We start from the raw sequence: 18221 nt of genomic DNA on the forward strand, positions 1-18221 counted from the left end.
ACATTGTTGACATCAACAGTTTTAGTGAAATGCAAAAACTTGCATATGACATTGTTAAATCTTATTTTGATGATACATCATCTTGGAAAGAACCATTATGTCTTATCATAAATGGTGTTGCAGGTACTGGTCAAAGTTACCTTATTAATGCTATTAGAAACCATTTACAAAGTAAATGTGCAGTTACTGCTACTACAGGTAAAGCAGCATATAATATTAGAGGTGTAACTGTGCACTCTCTATTAAAGTTACCTATAGGATCAAGAGGTAGCAAAGACCTGACAGGACAAAGTTTGTGTAGATTACAAGAGAGTCTTAATAACATTGACTACATTATTATTGATGAATACTCTATGCTTGGCCAAGTTACTTTTGGTTGGATAGACAAGCGTTGCAAACAAGCAACTGGTTATAATGACAAAGTATTTGGTGGAAAATCTTTGATTTTAACTGGCGATCCAGGTCAATTGCCACCAGTAGCAGATAAGCCCCTTTATCATGGTAAACCATCAAATGCTGTTGGTGAACAAGGTTATCAAGCATATCATATGTTTGAAAAAGTTGTTAAACTCACTGTAAATCAACGTGTGCAAGGTATGACATCTGAACAAGTACAGTTCAGAGATTTGTTGTTACGACTTCGCAAAGGTGACTCAACAGTCGATGACTGGAAATTACTTCTGACACGTCAACCATCGAATGTCACTAATTTATGTGACTTTCAAGATGCTACTAGACTCTTCTATAGTAATGAACAAGTTGCAAATTACAATAATGAACAGTTAACAAAACTTGAGCATCCAATTGCTCATATTAATGCTCGCCATTCCTCTGCATTGGCAAAAAAGATATCTTCAGATGATATGTCTGGGTTACAACCTGTTGTGTTTCTAGCAAAAGGTGCTAAGGTGATGTTAACTATGAATTTCTGGTCAAGTGTTGGCCTCTGTAATGGGGCTACTGGAACAGTTATTGATATTATCTATCAGAACAACCATCAACCACCTGACTTACCTATTGCCGTGATAGTAGAATTTGAAAACTATAGAGGACCTGTTTTTAATGAAAGCCAACCATTGTCTATCCCAATATGTCCAATCACTGTCACATCACAGACAGAAATAGGTTTCCATGAGAGGCAACAGTTACCTCTTAGGCTTGCTTGGGCTCTAACAATACACAAGAGCCAAGGACTAACACTTCCAAAAGCATGGATAGATATTGGCAAATCTGAAAGAACTGCTGGAGTTTCTTATGTTGCTATTAGCAGAGTAAAATCACTTGCATCTTGTGTCATCGAACCTATGACGTATGAACGATTAAAAAGCTTGAAATCATCAGCTAATTTACAATATAGGCTTCAAGAAGAAAACAGGCTAGATCAGTTAGCACAGACAACAAACAGTAGTGCATTAAGTTGAACAAACTATTGAGTGTGATTAAGAGATGGGATTACAGCCACAAATCCCAGCTGTATTTTATATTAATGCACCAGTCAATGTAAACCCCCGCCCCCCCAACCCCGGGGCTATGCGGGGATTAGCGGGGCATTAGCAGTTTATTATTGCCCCTATGAGCGGGGCATTTGCTTCGTTTAGATCTTCGTTTAGAATACCGGGGCTTTTGGCGGGGATTTGACACCATGGATTTCATGTATATACTTCATCTTGCCCTCATTATACTGGCTTCGACTCAGCACATGTGATTTTTTTTGATATTTTGATCTTTCTATATTCGCTTTAAAAGTTTTTATAAACACATACGTTGGTAAGTTGTTTTTATTGTTTATATATATATATTCATATAGATATTTAATATAGAATTCGTATTAAAGCAAATAAAGGCAGTGCTATATAGACATGAAAATTTGAATATTAAACAATGCATTGATGATTGATTTGTTAATGAAAGCCTTGAAGGGCGATTTATATAAAATATTCATGATTTATTATTATAACTACTGCAATGGCAAGAAAAACACAAAAACAATTCTTCACTTTTAGTAAATTCTCTTTTTGATACTTGTATTGTAGCATTGCAGTTTAATATTTTGTTTTATCTTTTATATTAAATATGTATAGATTGGAATACAATGTCACTAAGGCCGTTTAAAGTATGGAATTGTTCCAGAACTGTGAAGAAGACTGTGGTGGCATCTTCATTAGAAATGTTGATTGGGAAAGGTTGGTTTTTCATTTGCTTTATATAGGCACCCATCAACATTTGTAACCCAGGTAGGGAATAAATAGGGTTATTAGTATTTATATATACAAGTATTAAAATAGAGTTATGGATTTTCAAATTATCAATTCCCCATGTACAGATCTTTATTGATTTTAAAGGTGATATCCAGTCCGTAATGTAAACAAATGCTTTGTTTACATTTCGAACTGCTATATTTGTAAAATATGATATACTAACTGAATATCTTACACTGTTCTGGTTTGCTATGCTCGTAAATGAATATAAACCAGAGTTTCAATTCAGAAAAAGTTTGAAAGATGCGATATTTGGGCAATGTTTATATCGGCGCGCCCCGCCCCCCCCCCCTTGTTATGAGCAGAACCGATGCGCAGAACCGACTAGATATCATCTTTAATGATTATGTTTAGAATTGATTTAAACTTGATAGAATAGGAGGGTTTCACCTAGTTGTATACAGAGGGAAACACTTGGTGGCCAACTTTACATGTATTGATGCTTTATGTTTTGTGGAAGCTAGTAAATTTCATCAAATTGCATACATTTGCCACCAAACACAAGGTAAATACATATAATGAACAATTAACTCACTTTGGTTACTGTGCTTCCTTTTGGAGTTGACCACCAAGCACTAAACATACCATGTGGCTGAAACCTGAGTGTAGACCCCTATACCTGATCTATAAACATTGTACTATGGTATATAGGACATGGCCTGCTGTACATGTTGGGTCATTTTTGTTGTTACATTTATTTAGTAATAATTAATTTAATTATTTTTCTTAAGGCGCTGAGAAGTTAGAGCTTCAAACGAAAAATGGGGTAAAGGTAATGCTTGAAGAGGATGGTTCGGAGGTCGACAAAGAATATTTTGCATTCCTTTCGCAAAATACAGTATTGCAGCTGCTAGCCATTGATGAGAAATGGGAAAGTGCTGAAGGTATATTAAAATACAATTAAAAATAATTAGATGTATATTCACTGGTATGAAAGTAAACTAAACTGCACATGTATACATATTTTTATATAATACTGTTTAATTAATATTTTTGTTCCAGTAACAAAAAATCAGTCAGTGAAGTTTGCAGTGAGTGATGTACGGAAAGAGACTGTGTCAACCTTTAATGTGAAATCCAGACAGAAGACTCTCACTAGTACTGGGGCACTTGGACCACCCTTGTCTGTGAGTATTAAAAATTAGATTTACTATATTTTATTTTATTTTATAAAATAGAGTGTAATACAATTGGTTATCAATTTATCATACAATAAATTATTTATAATAATCTTACATGTGATGATTATTGCTTGCTAAGCACTGCCACAGACTATATAACACGTAATAGAACCTTCTTGGCTTATTACATAATTTTATAAAATTAAAATATTAAATGATAGCAAATTACAGGTAATCCTAGAAATAAAATGGCAGGGTTGCAATGAGTGCACTCCTTAATGTTAATGTACCGTAGGTATGCTGTTGTGTGCAATTATTTTTTTACCCCAATTTGGCACTGGGTGTTTGATTAATTTCTACTTTTGCAAACTTTTTGGTACAAGCTGCTTTAGGCTGACCTTCTGTTTACTTGATAAAAAGTCCGAAATAGTTTTGGCATAACATTATCAATTGAAAACAAGTTCAAATCTACTACTGTAAGTGACCAATGGAAATGAAAGGACAACTAAACAGTTTCTTTCAAAAAGACAGTACTTGATAAATATACTTTCTACTAGAGTGTAGGTTTTAATACATACAGTAGGCCTGTATTTTGATAGTTTGATTTAACACTAGTCTAACAAAATGCTAATGCTATTGTTTCACTACACAGTGTAAGGATAACAACTGAAGTTCAGAAAATCACAATCACAGGGCACATTGTGTCACAATTATAAATTGAGCATATTGCGGCTTGATGGGTTAAGAGTAGGGATGTGCTGGATGCGGATGTTAGTATCCAGTAAAAAATGGACATCCAGCAGTATACAGAAAAATTCGGCCGGATATTTACCAGATAGTACTGGGTCTTTTATTATAACCATGAAACCAAGAAAAATGGGTTCTTTGTCTTTTTTGTGTATTAAGACATTTTGAAACAGGAAGAATTACTGCACACAGTCACATTACATGAAATTGATTATTTTTCTGGTCTGTGAACATTAATGTGAATATGCCCCTCCCTCCTAATTATCGTTCTGGCCACACCACTTCTGGTATCTGGCAAAACAGTATCAGGCACATCCCTAGTTAATGGATAATAATCATCGTGTACATTTGCTTATAGCTTTCTTGCGAAACACCAAAAACTGTGACTTTGCCAGTGGACACTGGTACACTAAAAGACCGGGCAAAAATCTACTCACTCAAAGACACAAACGAGAAGTTATATAATTATCATAAAGCAATAAATGAAGCTGCGTATCAAATAGCATTAGAAGACCCGATGATTGTAGGGAACAAAACAGAGTTAAATAAACTTGCAGTAGCAAAACTCGATATTGATGGATACTCCTACCGCAAAAAGAAGTCAAGATCAAAACAATTAAATCCTGACGTAGACACACCAAAGCGAGCCAAGCTTCAGAGCGATTTTCGTGCAAGTAGAATAAAAGAAGTAAGTGAAGATTTGAAAGAGGTTGATAAGCAAGTACAGCTGTGTACAAAACAACGGGATAGGTACAGCAATAGTCAAGAGTTTAGTTCAGCTATTGCCATCTCTGAAAAGATAGAAGGTTTGCAGGGAAGGAAGAGAAAGCTCCAAACAGAGCTTACAATGCTCCAGCGTAAAGAAGCTAGATCTCAAAAGTACCACAGTGGCAAGAAAGTGTGTCGTTCTAATGAGACTTGCTCAGCTACCGTAACTTTAGAATCGTCTGCGAATAATTTTGTAACAAGGGGTAACAAGAATAGCATATCCGTGTTCTTCACACCTGCAAAGAAAGATAGTAAGACGAAAGAAGCAGAAGCAAGCACAGTGACGACAGTGGAAGATAGTGATGATTCCATTTCTGAAGGAAATTTCGTACCTGATGAAACAACAGTCCAAGACGAAAACACACGACAAGAAGAAGCAACCCCAGTGTCGACAATGAGAGAAAGAGATGGTGAAATTTCTGCAGGAAATGTCGAAAATGGTGAAACAACGGTCCAAGAAGATGACGCAACCGCGACGTCAGCGATGGGAGCTAATATGCAGATATCTTTTTTAGTTCAACCAATGCTCTGAAACAGTTTGCATCTCCAGTGAATACTGAATCAGAGCATAATAATTCAAAAGAATTGGAGGGCAAATTGAATGACAGCTCTATGTATAATCGTTATGTTAATTTGAAAAGTTCTGGTTTAAGTGACATGACGAAGTGTAAAGTGGCAGATGGCATTTATGTATCGTTGGTTGAAGAAATGACGCTGCAGGACTTCATTGCAGTTAGAAAATTATATTGTGAAAAAACCCACGAAAAACAATGCACTGAGTGCAAAAACCTAATTATTGCTGCTGAGGAAATTGTTAAATGCGTTGTTGTTGATCTAAAGTCTTTGTGTTCAAGTCATTTTAAACTATCATTATACAGAAGCGATAAAGCAGTCAGGCGGATCATGCAGTTGCCAGTGGTGGTAATAAGACTATGTCTTAATGGTCCTGGTTCTCAAAAACTCTACGTAACAGAGAAAATGAAGGGTGTGGAATACTCTATTTTCCCAGTCCTAGTTAATAAATTTGTTGCCTCGCGTATGGGACAGGTTACTGATCTAAGCAAAGAATTACTGCAGGGTTTGTGCCAACTGGCAAGTACAGAAAAAGACAGATCCTTGATCAAGTATGCGGTTTGCCGTTCACGTAGTTTGGGTAGCAAGCAATCTCAACATTTATACGGTGTTTCAAATTTCAAGAATCTAACGGAAAAAGTTGAAGCTTCTCTACACCAGGCTCAGCTTATTAGAGATGAAATTATGTCATTAGCTTCAATAGAAGAAAAAGCCATCCTGCAATCTTTTGGAATAGCTGTGCAAGACAGTGCGGAATCGTCTGAGAGTGCGTCGGGTTCAGATACCGAGGAACATGTTGAGTTGAATTGGCTCAGTGATGAAGCTTCTACAGACGAAGAAGCAAGCGGCAAATTTAGTTCCAAAGAAAGTAAAGAAAATAACCTTACAGACGAGATTCCAAATAATGATCACCGCACTGTGAACCCTTCTCCCTCACATGAACAATTGTTGAACATTCTGCGTGAGAACAACATGAATTGGTTTGCCCTTGTAGAGGAAGTTAAGCTTCGTTTTCGTACATGTATTTCAACAGAGGAAGAATTACATCAGACCTTGTTGGACTTTGTCTCCTATCTTTCCAACAGTAACCTTAGTGTTGAAGACAAAAGGCAAGCTGAGCATTCCAGGCAAGCGTTTCTTGAGCGTGAAAGAGAGAGAATTGCCGGTGGAACAGATGACTTTGGGGTGCATACTGATTCAGAAAGTGACAATCCCGAGGAATGGGCTAAGGTTTCTGATGTTTTATCAGTTGAAGGTCAATCATTGATCCAGAAACAGCGGAAGATCCTGAAGCGAAAAGTTGCAAGACGAATAGCTAAAGAAACGTCACATTCTTCCATGTTAAAGAGAAAAATTCCCAAAAAAGTTTCGAATATTTTAAAACGATTTCCAAATATAGGAATAGACATAGAGGAATATGTCAAAGAGAAGAGGGTGGGAGCTGATCAATGGAGAAGAACTGGTGTCCTTACGTTCTCTGGAAACCTAAAGAGAGGACAGAAAGTCACTTACAAGCGTATACAGAAGTATTTAGAGGAAAAATACCATACACAGATAGGCTATGGAACAGTAGTGCAACTTTGTGTGGTTCGTAACAAGAGACGGATATCTGCCAAGCGCTACCGCGGAGTAGCTAAAGTGACTTGTAGACGTGCTCGAAAAGGATTTACCGTGAAACTCAATCCAGATTCCCACTATTGTTCCGCCATGTACAGAAATTTAGATTACGTTCAACTACAGAATGGCAATGACAAATTAATTCTTAATCGTGATGATCAAGCTGGATACAGACTAGATACAACGTACACACACCGGGGACATAAATCTATTTCATTGGAAGGAGAGCAAGAGTTAACATGCCGTACTGATTACGTCAACAAGTATTCAAGTATTCTTCAAACCACGTCATATATGTTCCTGAAAACAAATACAACCAGTGAAAAGTGTGTTGGTGTTGTCAAAGCGCAAGCAATATTTCCGAAAAATCCATCTCAACATGCAGAAGATTTCAGAATGGTAGAAAAACGCGAAGAAATGAAACCTTGGATTTCAGACAAGCCAATAGACTGTATCCGAGTGGATGGGGCATCGGATGAAGGCCCTGCGCATTTGGAGGTCCAGTTTCTATGGACTGAACTTCACATACAGCGAAAGAAAGTGTGCACTGTAGTGACCACAAGACAAAGTGGTGGATCTTACCTAAACAAAGTAGAGCTCATGAATGGCTGCCTGGCAATTGCTCATAGTAACCTTTACATTCCGTCAACATTAAATGGTTCAAACTTCACTTCTCAAGGACTAGACTCTTCACAACTGGAGAAAAACCTAGATTTGGCTACAGATGTGTACATAGACCGTGTGGATGGTGCACCATGTGGCGATAGCAAGATTTCTTTGGTGAAAGGTGTAAAGCCTGATGAAGATGCGTCCCTGCATAAACGGCGTTCAGATCTTCTGTGTTTTCTTAATGGGACAAAGAAAGGCCGAGCAGAGTTAAAGAAATCTAAACCCAGCGTATACGAATACTTTGAAAGTATTTGGGCTGTGAGAGAACGTCATATGGTTAAAGGACTTCCGAGTCAGTACGCATTTATGCTTGTGACATGTAGTAACAAGGACTGCATTCATCCATTGTGCCAGAATGGTGGGGGTGAAATCCAGCACACATGGTTTAAAACGGGACCGCCTGTTTCAATGTTCCCTCTTCCAGTGAAAGATCCAGATAGACCCTGGGGAGGACAGTGCCAAGAATGCAATGGAATATGTTCTGGGCATTATCGTAAGCCACAAGATACAGTAAGACTCATTTCAGGAAAAGGTGTCTCAGTCTGTGATAGCCTTCCTCCGTCCGTAGTCCTCAAAGAGGAATTCAATCGCATCACGAAAGCTGGCGAAGCTACACTTAGTGACGAAATGATTACCCGTTTGGCAATGAAGACGTTGCTTGACGTAAAAGAAGTTAGAATGTGGATGGACCATCTCAAAATGGTACAAGAAAGAAGAAAGGAAGGGGCTCGAAAGGCTGCAGAAACTCGACGAAAAAAGAATGGTAAGTCAAATAAATACCGTATGCTCACTATCTCAGTAGCAGTTGTTTTGATTTTAGGACGAGTAATAATCAAATATTGTTTTACTTAAGTAGCTGCCAACCAAGAATCCTCAGCTGTGGACAAATATTGCTGGTGTGAAGGACCTGATGAAGGAAAGATGATTGGATGTGATGGCAGTAATTGCAATATTCAATGGTTCCACTTCGAGTGTGTAGGGATTAAAAGGGCTCCTCCGTGCCAGTGGTACTGTCCAGATTGCCAAGGTTTGCCATTTTACATTAATAACATTATCCTTGGTAATTAACCTTTCTCACGAAGGCCAAAATACGTCATTTTGGGAGCACTGTCTACCCTCGTCAAGAAGGTGAACAGTTAAAATAATGGGATAGGGGACTTTTTGAATTTGTAATTGAAAATCTACCATTGCACAGTACACATAACTTCAGGAATTTCGTATTTCGGTGTGTTTATATCTCAGATTGGGAGATGCAGTACCCAAAGAATGGCGGATAAATCCAGCGTGAGAAAGGTAAATTTGCTTCATAGCATTTGGTAACTGAACTTGCAGCACATGTTGTGGGCAAATCAATTATCAAATTCATATAGGTACTAGACAGTTCTTGCAGTTGATGTGTTATCATGGAGAATTTTGGCAAGTATTTAAGTCACATTCCATTATGGTAAGAATTAGAAGAGATTTCTACATAACTTGTGGTACATCAGTACATTGTAAACTCGTACAATATTTGAATATTAGAACCCGAGGCAGAACAGAGCTGCTATTGCTCTCAACCCGAGTATGGGAATATGGCAAGATGCTATGGGGAAGAATGCACAAAGGTGTCTTTCCACCTCCCATGTATTGGTTTAACAGTTGTTCCACCCAATTGGTTGTGTGATGAATGCAAAGGTACGATGTCGAAACTGTTACATATTCCATCAAATTTCATCTCTTCAAAGCATCCTACTATAAAGCATCCTACTGTTGTTTTTTCACAGCATGTACCGCGAAAAAACAAAGGAAACGCCGGAAGAAGTGAAAGGAAAGAAATTTATTGTAACAAACAACGAACAAACAATTTGTTTTTTTTCTGTCCACATAGATACATATTAAATAAATGTTTAGTGGGAATGGTATTAAAAGTGTATGATTCTTGTGTTTTATGTACTATTAAGTTACACTTTCCTTAGAAGTGCTTACGTCACACGGTTTTCAATGCAAATATATACTAGGCAAACCTCTTCCTTACATGCTTTCCACATTACATTGCAATTAAATAAAATGTCAGCCTAATTTTTCACCTCAGACACAGCCGCTTTCTTAATATGGTTCTCAAACCCCCGCTGGGCGGGGCATTTGTCTGTTTTACCTGGCTCCGCATGGCGGGGCATTAGCTCCGGTTAGAAACGAAAATATCTAATCCCCGCCTAATGCCCGGGGTTGGGGGGGCGGGGGTTTACATTGACTGGTGCATAATTAAATAGTATATGTATTGTCAGCATTCATCTAAACAAACTTTAAAGCCTTTATTATCACTGTATGTATGATTTCAAATATGATCATTGGCAAGATAAAATGGTAAGTTTTGTTTTTCTTTAAAATTATTTTCCTTTTGTAACTCCCTTTCCTGTTCCCACCTTGCAGAAAGGAATACAGTTATTTAAGTTACTATATTTGTAAGTTAATTTCTTATACAATATTTCTTATACTTCTAATTTTTGTTTTGTTATATAGTTTTGGAACACTGATTGAAACCATTATTAATCATTACACTACTGCTGCCACCTGGAGAGCTGGATTACACAGAAATTTTTACTTCAACAAAATATTTGCTACCAAATAATTTTATATGGATATATACTTCATCATCTGTAATGGAATGAAATCTTCTATATATATGAAAAGATATATTTGTCAGAAGTAATCCTGTGTAATGTGCTTCAAAGTTGTTTTGGATTGGCAACAATTTGCTGTACATGTTATGGATTTCCTGTATCATCACTGGACAGATATGATTTATGAAACATCTGCATACATGGGGCAAAGAAAAGACAGCTCCTGTAGCAAACATTTGTTTACCAAAAAGTAAAATTCCAGATGCAGCATCTACAGCATATCTAACAAGAATAGTCAACGAATGACATGACAATGACTTAGAGACATTTGGTGAATTCCAAACTATTCTATTTCTGATAGCATATTTTATTCTATTGATGTTCAGAACTTCAAATCCATCATCGTTGGTACCAGAAACTCAGTGTTGACAATAATCCACTCAAATGTGTTGGTTTGTGAACTGCAAGTAGTTTTCATACACTTTTCAAAACGAATGTTATAATCTCAATTGTGACTACAAAATATATTGATACATACAGTGTCGCTTTGTATGTGTATAACTATACAAGTTAATATTCTATTCAGTTCATGTGGCAATAGTAACTCCTAGTCATAGTACTTGTTGTTGTATAATAAATAAGTACAGTTTGTATCCACCCAGCGATGTCACTATAGACTCATGCAAACAAAAAGATTTTCTATTTACAGTAATTGCAATTTTCTTAACGTTTTGACAACAAAATTAATTAATCCATAAATTAGGATTTAGTCCTTTCTAAAATTTCAGAGTGGCAAAAAAGCTGCGGGTAGCCGGGTACCACACATGACTGAGGACAGTAGTATCCTCATACCTTATTTTAGGCATAATCACTAATTGTGCATACTGCATTGAGTTGCATTCTGCCCTACTTTATTATTTTACTCTCTCTAATGCCAGACAATTTTACTCATCAAGAGGAGAGCACTGCAGGTGCTAAATGACTTAAATTACTGATAATCCATAAAAATCGAACCTCTAACCCTAATCCAATTCCTACTTTAACCCTAATCTAATTCGTACCAATTTTTCGGTTTCACTACGGCATTTTGCAGTGAATCTGACGGGCGGGGTCAACCTAAAATGTATTGATGCTTATGCTGTGCTGGAGTGATCAAATGATATAGGAAATTGCATGTATATGCCACTAAACACAATGCCAACACATACAGCAAACAATTAATTCACTCTGATGACTTTGTCTTGATTCAGAGACGTCACATGAAACCCGAGAATAGATTTGAAAAATGTTCCTTAATGTAAGGAAATTTTGACAATTCACGTGACTTCTGTCACGTGATCAAACATATGATGCATATTGTCGTCACCACCCTTGACCTGACCCTTTTGACTTTTGAGTCTTCCGTACTAAACTGGGCGTTCTTCATGTGGATAAACAGTAAGTCTTTTTCACTTCTTTACATGCTTTATGTGTGAATAATCTTCATATAATACCACAAATATAATACCATATTTATATTACTTTATAAATACTTTTCAGATATTTTAAAATACTGAGTAAACTCTTTATTAATATGGACCCAAAAGGTGATATAAAGCAGAGTAAGTAAAGCAGTCATGAATACCCATTGATAGCGATTTGCACAACACATTCGCATTGTGCTATGCATATTTTGCGCACCATTAACTTTGTATGCATAGCGATGTGGGCACTTCGATATCTGGTTCAGATGCGCACTATGGGTCCTATATTACAAGATGGTGATGAATACCAACTTCACCCAAGGCCCACCTTCTCCCTTCGGAATAGACGTAGATAATGAGTCCATACATAGATATAGATAAGACTTTATTACAACAGCGTATAAATTACGTAACAGTATACATGCTAATAAACTTGTAGCCCTCATAGTATTTAAAAAACAGTATCAATAAAACTAACATTAAAATGTATCAAGTGTATCTAATATATATATCTAAACCTAAAATGTGAAATACATTTCTGATTTTGAAGAATTTCCTGAAACAATACATCTTTAAACAATCACACTGTCTAATACTCTAATTAATGAAGACCCAACTTTTTGCTCTGGGAGAATAATACCCAAGAAATATCAATCATTGCTTTGACGGTTTGACCCCATCCTGGCATCACTCAGCCCATCTTGGGGTTGCCTGATGACAACATGATGATACAAGTGATGATGATACAAGTGTCATACAAGTGTCATGGCTGGCAATTGTGAGCTCTCTAGAAAATTTGTATTTTTCGTCTTTTTACTCGTTCTTTGTGGCGATCGGCTTAGTCCTGTTCAACCTAATAAGGCTTACACCGATTCAGTTAATCTTAGTATCTGTTTGGATATATCTACTGCCGTTAAAGTGTATTCGAAACAAGATTAGGCTGCCATTGAACCGAGTTCAACCGTGTCAACAACCGTTGGGGCGATTATTCTTACGCGGCAGTTCCTTTTGGTCAACTTGATTCTCCTATGCAACGATATTTCTACTAACCCTGGCCCTGAAGCAAGCGGACTGATATGCTCTTCTTGCCTGAAAAGCATTAAGCGACCACATCAGCCACGCTTACACTGCTCGTTATGTCACAAGAGCTTTCATCTAAATTGCTTAGACGAGAGCTATGAACTGTCCAAGACCTGTCGATTATGCTCTGCGGCTTTGCCAAATGATCTGATTGATCCTTGCTCAAACAGTGATACTGGCTTCAGAAATTATAAAGCAACGTGGTTTGAGAATAATCCATCAAAATATCCGAAGTGTTATTCCAAAGATTGACGAACTACGAAATATGTTTGTAAATGAGTTAAATTCAGAGATCCATATTATAACATTAACTGAAACTTGGCTTAGCAAACAGATTTCTGATGGTGAAATTGCAATACCAGGCTATAATGTGTTCAGAAAGGACAGAGAAGGGAAAGGTGGTGGAGTACTTGTTTTCATGAGAAGTGATTTATCCGCTGTGAGAAGAGGTGATCTAGAAAACGCAAGCGTGGAAGGCTTATGGCTTGAGATTTTATTACCTAAGTTGCGTGGGATTCTGCTTGGAACATTTTATAGACCTCCCAATTCTTCACAGTTTTATGATTTGGATTTCATGCCTAAGCTAGATAACATGTTGGACATTGCAGGGGTACAACATTGAGAAATATTTGTCTTAGGAGATTTTAACTGTAAATTTAATGTCAAGAAGGACAATATAGCAGAAACTAATCAATTAAAATTAATTTTCAAAACGCATCACTTAACACAGCTTATTAAAGAGCCCACTAGAATCACCGTTGAAGCTAGTAATCTGTTGGACTTATTAGCTTCTAATAACCCCCGGAACATTAGTAAATCTGGCGTCATTACTGTGGGCTTGAGCGACCATGACCTGATTTATTGTGTTAGAAAATTGAATTGGAGAAGAGGACCAGCTCAATTAAAAACGTTTCGTAATTATGCAAAGTACAACCAAGACGAATTTTGCAAAGACTTAAAAGATGTGGATTGGAGCGCTCAATTAAATTCCAATGAGAATAGAGAAGTTAATGATGTTGAACTTATGTGGGAAACATTCAAAACCACATTTACCACGGTCGCCGATCGCCATGCTCCGAACATTACTAAACGTGTTCGTGGTGTTGATAATTGTCCATGGATGACTGGCGAAATAAAACATGATATTCGTAAGCGCGAGTATCATCTTAAAAAGGCTAGAAAGTTAAAATGCAACGAACATTGGGATAGTTATCGTTACTACAGAAATGGCGTGTCCAACAAAATTCGAAAGGCCAAAGCAACTTACAACAGAAAACTTATTGAAGAAAACAAGTATGATCAGAAAGCGTTTTGGAAAACTGTTAAAAAGATTCTTCCTGGGGAAAGAAAGAACATTCCATCAGGTATTATGATTGATGATAAACTTTCGACTGATAAATACCAAATTTCAAACGCTTTTAATACATACTTTACTGGCGTTGCAGCTAATTTGAAAAGTTCACTTGGTCCCGTATTAACGTATATGACTAACATGCTCGCTTCCTTTCCACCGGAGAAGTGTTTTCCTAAATTAAAATTTGATAATGTGCCTGAATCTTTTATCTACACTCAACTTCGATCACTTAAAAGTGGCAAACCTGAGGGTCTGGATAATATCTCGCCTCGTCTCCTTAAAGATGCTGCAGACATTGTTGCTTATCCATTGACTCAGATCATAAATGCATCTTTGAATCAGGCTAGACTACCAGCGGACTGGAAAGCAGCAAGAGTAATACCCTTGTACAAGGCTGGCAAAGCAATTCAAGTTGGCAATTATCGACCCATTTCCATCCTGCCGGTGATCTCCAAGCTCATTGAAAGAGTGGTTCAAGTGCAGCTCAGCAAGCATTTAAATGAGCATAATATTTTGAGCCCTTTTCAATGTGGATTCAGAAAGGCGCACTCCACTGAAACTGCTGCTATATCAATAACTGACACTATAAAGCGTAATATTGATCAAGGATTGTTAACGGGAGCCGTTTTTATCGATTTGAGTAAAGCATTTGACACGGTTGATCATCATCTTCTGCTTCAAAAATGACGTTACTACGGTATTGAAAATTTGGAACTTGAATGGTTCAGAGATTATCTGACAAATCGGAAGCAAACCGTTGGCTACAAAAATACCATGTCTGAATTCCAACCAATTACATCGGGCGTGCCACAGGGCTCTATCCTTGGGCCCCTGCTATTTATATTATTAATAAATGATTTGCCCTCAACGGTAGCCCATTGTACATTGCTTATGTATGCTGATGATACAGTTCTTTTCTACTCAGCTAAGGATGTCAACATTATTGAGGAAAAACTCAATAAGGATCTGGATTCAGTTGGGAGCTGGCTTAGAGAAAACTCCTTGTTTATTAACAATGAAAAAACTGAATGCCTACTATTCGGAACTCCTGGAAAACTATCGAACGTTGAAAGCTTTTACATTAGCCTAAATGACTTTATTATTAAGCGTGTAAAAAAATTCAAGTATCTTGGTATATATCTTGATGATTGTCTCAGCTGGAAAGATCACATAAAAGCTGTTGTGTCAAAGGCTGGTAAAAGGATAGGAATGCTACGACGATTAAGACACAATCTAACTACTCATAGTGCGAATGTTGTATACACCTCATTTATACGTCCAATTATGGAATATGGCGATACCGTTTGGAATTGTTGTGGCAAAGTAAATGCTCAGGAGTTGGAAAAATTACAAAATCGTGCTGCGAGAATAGTGACTAAATGTAACAATAGTGATACAGCCCTATCAAATCTACAGTGGGCTAGTCTCCAATATAGACGTGAAAATCATGTTCTTAAACTTGTTAAAAAGTCCCTGAGAGGGGAGTGTCCTCAGTTTTTAAGAAACTATTTCATTTTTAATAAAGATATTGTAAAACGAGTAACTAGGCAGAGCAACTTGTTACATCTTCCAAAAGTCAGAACAGAAACTGCGAAGCGTTCTTTCTATTATAATGGATGCATTGTTTTTAATAAACTTAATTCTTCTAATTTAGGTCAATTTTAACTATTATACCAGAACTTTTAAAAATTTTAAACTGATATATTGTAATGTAACATAATATAATAATGTAATATAGTTAGCAAAATGTTATGTAAATTCTTTTAAATTATAGGGCTCCCATTGATAACAATAATTTTTTTTACTGACGGGACTACCCTATTAAAATAAAAGTTTTCATTCATTCATTCAACACACACCATTGGGTTTCATGAACTACAACCCTATTGCCTAGGACTGCCTCAATTTGAGTTTAGTCAGTAAATCTATGCCAAAAACCTGTATTAAACTATCATACATTTATTGTTAGTATTTTAGATGAGGAATTGTTATGCTATGTGCATGAAGTCACCCCTGTGCAGAAATCCGGGAAAGTAAAATACACCACTTGCCAGCTGCAAACATCTCAGAATTCCATGATGAGGGCAATCTGTTTTTCACCAGAAAAAACAAGTCCCTTAAAGTCGGCAATGACAAATAAAAGTCCCATCAAGATAAAGAAGTTTGACTACAATGACAAGTTCAACAACATTGTGATAAAGAACAACACTTCAATCACCCCACATCATAAAGCACTTCCTTTTGATGCAACTCCAGTTTTGCAACACCATGTTCTTACAATAAAAGAGTTGCAAACAACCTCACCTCAGCAACTAGTAACCATCAAAGCCACAGTAAAGAATATGTCAGGTGTGAAAAAAGTTACTATGGACACAACCACTCTAAGTAAAGTATCGGCAACATTGGTGGATCCAACAGGCTCAATCACAGGTGTCTTCTGGGAAGAGTGGGTCAAGTGTATTCAGCAAGACCATACCTATCTGTTCACTAATATAAGGGTGAAGAAGGACAATTACACCGGCGAATTGTTTGTTAATACTGCCAAAGAAGGTTTTAATGTTCAAGAAGTGGAAGCTTTCACTGAAGAATTACCTCAAGCACAAGCAAGTATGCTGCAACTGTCAACAAAGGATGTTTCTGCAGTCGTTGTTGGTGTAAAATCCATATCCTCATACTACACCTGCAATGCTTGTGGAGGGAAAGCTGAAGAGATTGGGAACAAGATAAAGTGCGAGTCTTGTAATCTTCGTCAAAAAGTACGACCTGAAAGCAAGCATTGGTATTGTCGCATTTTTGTAGAAGATATTCAAACAAAAGAAAAGATGTACCTGAGTGTTTTCCACCAGCAACTCCTTCAGATATTTCAAGCTGGTAACCAAGAGCTTAATGGAGCATCTACTGAGATTGATATAGAAGACTTTCTTTTGAATTCAGATGAGCCATTAAAAATCAGTTACAATATCTCAAATGGGAAAGTTACAGATCTTTTGTCATAAAACATTTGATTAATAAAGATGTTATAACAAACAGTTCGAAAAGCAACAAAACAATGCTTTCAATGCTTTTTGTTTCCTTTCTTTTAATCTGTTTCATTGGACATTGGACCACTTTATTGAGTTTTAATACTGTATTTAAGTGCATGTTAATGTCATCTTAAACTAAGCAGGTTTTTCACAAATATATTCCAATTTTGTTCTAGCATGGCCATATTAACAGTAACCTTTACAAAGAAATATATTATTGTCTTGCTGTGACCATGATAACGATTTGACTGTATTATATGCAAATGTGGGGTTCCATTGGATGAGAGTTTCAATCACAAGGACAATGCTTATCACTCTTTTTGAAATGCTACTTCCATCCTCGTTGATCCTGGCTTTATAAAGCTGTCATCAAACGAGAACAAAAACCATTGCAAGTAAACTTGTGCTAACTTGCGATGGAGCCGATTATGTCCTGACTTGCGATGACGTTCTCGTTTGATCACGGCTTAAGGCAGCACTTTACTTGCGATAGTAACTTCTAGTTATACACAGTGTATTTACAGTATGAGTTTTGATGTTTTGTATGTAAAGGCAGCGGCAATAGCTTCACTAAATGTTATCATCTAGCGCAATTGCTCCCAAAAAAATGAATAAAACATGAGAGGAAATCGTTCTATTAGAGATTTTTTTTTAAACAAAGCAAAAGCCAACAGGAGGACGATAACCCAACTCTTTCTGTGTCTTCTGAATCTGATAATGAAACTGGAGATCTCAGACTCAGCAATTCAAATCAAGGTAGGCACTTAATATTACTATTGTTTTGACAATATCGGGAATTGTGACAGTATATTTTACTATTCAGTATTCACCCTACCATAATTTTCACCGGCAACGTTTCAGGTGTAGTTTCTACAAAACAGCTATTTCAATTAAGGTTGTCTTCTCAAAACTCTTATTTAAACTCTGAGCACACAACGAATATCAGAG

The 18221-nt window shown here is 36.9% G+C and overlaps 2 protein-coding genes across 2 annotated transcripts; both read left to right on the forward strand.

Moving 5' to 3' along the window:
* The first annotated feature begins 353 nt into the window (after positions 1-353).
* Positions 354-17246, forward strand: LOC114530154. Its single transcript, XM_028551735.1, has 3 exons — positions 354-1292; positions 6752-6766; positions 16233-17246. Exons 1-3 carry the CDS (start codon positions 354-356, stop codon positions 17244-17246), a joined length of 1968 nt encoding a protein of 655 aa, XP_028407536.1.
* LOC114530175 lies at positions 1499-5891 on the forward strand. Its single transcript, XM_028551756.1, has 4 exons — positions 1499-2183; positions 2990-3142; positions 3261-3385; positions 4485-5891. Exons 1-4 carry the CDS (start codon positions 2093-2095, stop codon positions 5424-5426), a joined length of 1311 nt encoding a protein of 436 aa, XP_028407557.1. The 5' UTR covers positions 1499-2092; the 3' UTR covers positions 5427-5891.
* Positions 17247-18221: the final 975 nt, after the last annotated feature.

The sequence above is a fragment of the Dendronephthya gigantea genome, unplaced genomic scaffold (genome assembly GCF_004324835.1).
Source record: "Dendronephthya gigantea isolate DGI-Jeju-01 unplaced genomic scaffold, DenGig_1.0 000060F, whole genome shotgun sequence".
NCBI lineage: Eukaryota > Metazoa > Cnidaria > Anthozoa > Malacalcyonacea > Nephtheidae > Dendronephthya > Dendronephthya gigantea.

What these genes read in the sequence shown, in the direction of transcription:
- LOC114530175 (XM_028551756.1), top strand. Translation starts at nt 2,093, where the DNA reads ATGTCACTAAGGCCGTTTAAAGTATGGAATTGTTCCAGAACTGTGAAG. An exon ending in AGAAATGTTGATTGGGAAAG is followed by an intron (nt 2,184 to 2,989) that starts GTTGGTTTTTCA and finishes ATTTTTCTTAAG; the next exon opens with GCGCTGAGAAGTTAGAGCTT. An exon ending in GAAATGGGAAAGTGCTGAAG is followed by an intron (nt 3,143 to 3,260) that starts GTATATTAAAAT and finishes TTTTTGTTCCAG; the next exon opens with TAACAAAAAATCAGTCAGTG.
- LOC114530154 (XM_028551735.1), top strand. Translation starts at nt 354, where the DNA reads ATGCTTGGCCAAGTTACTTTTGGTTGGATAGACAAGCGTTGCAAACAA.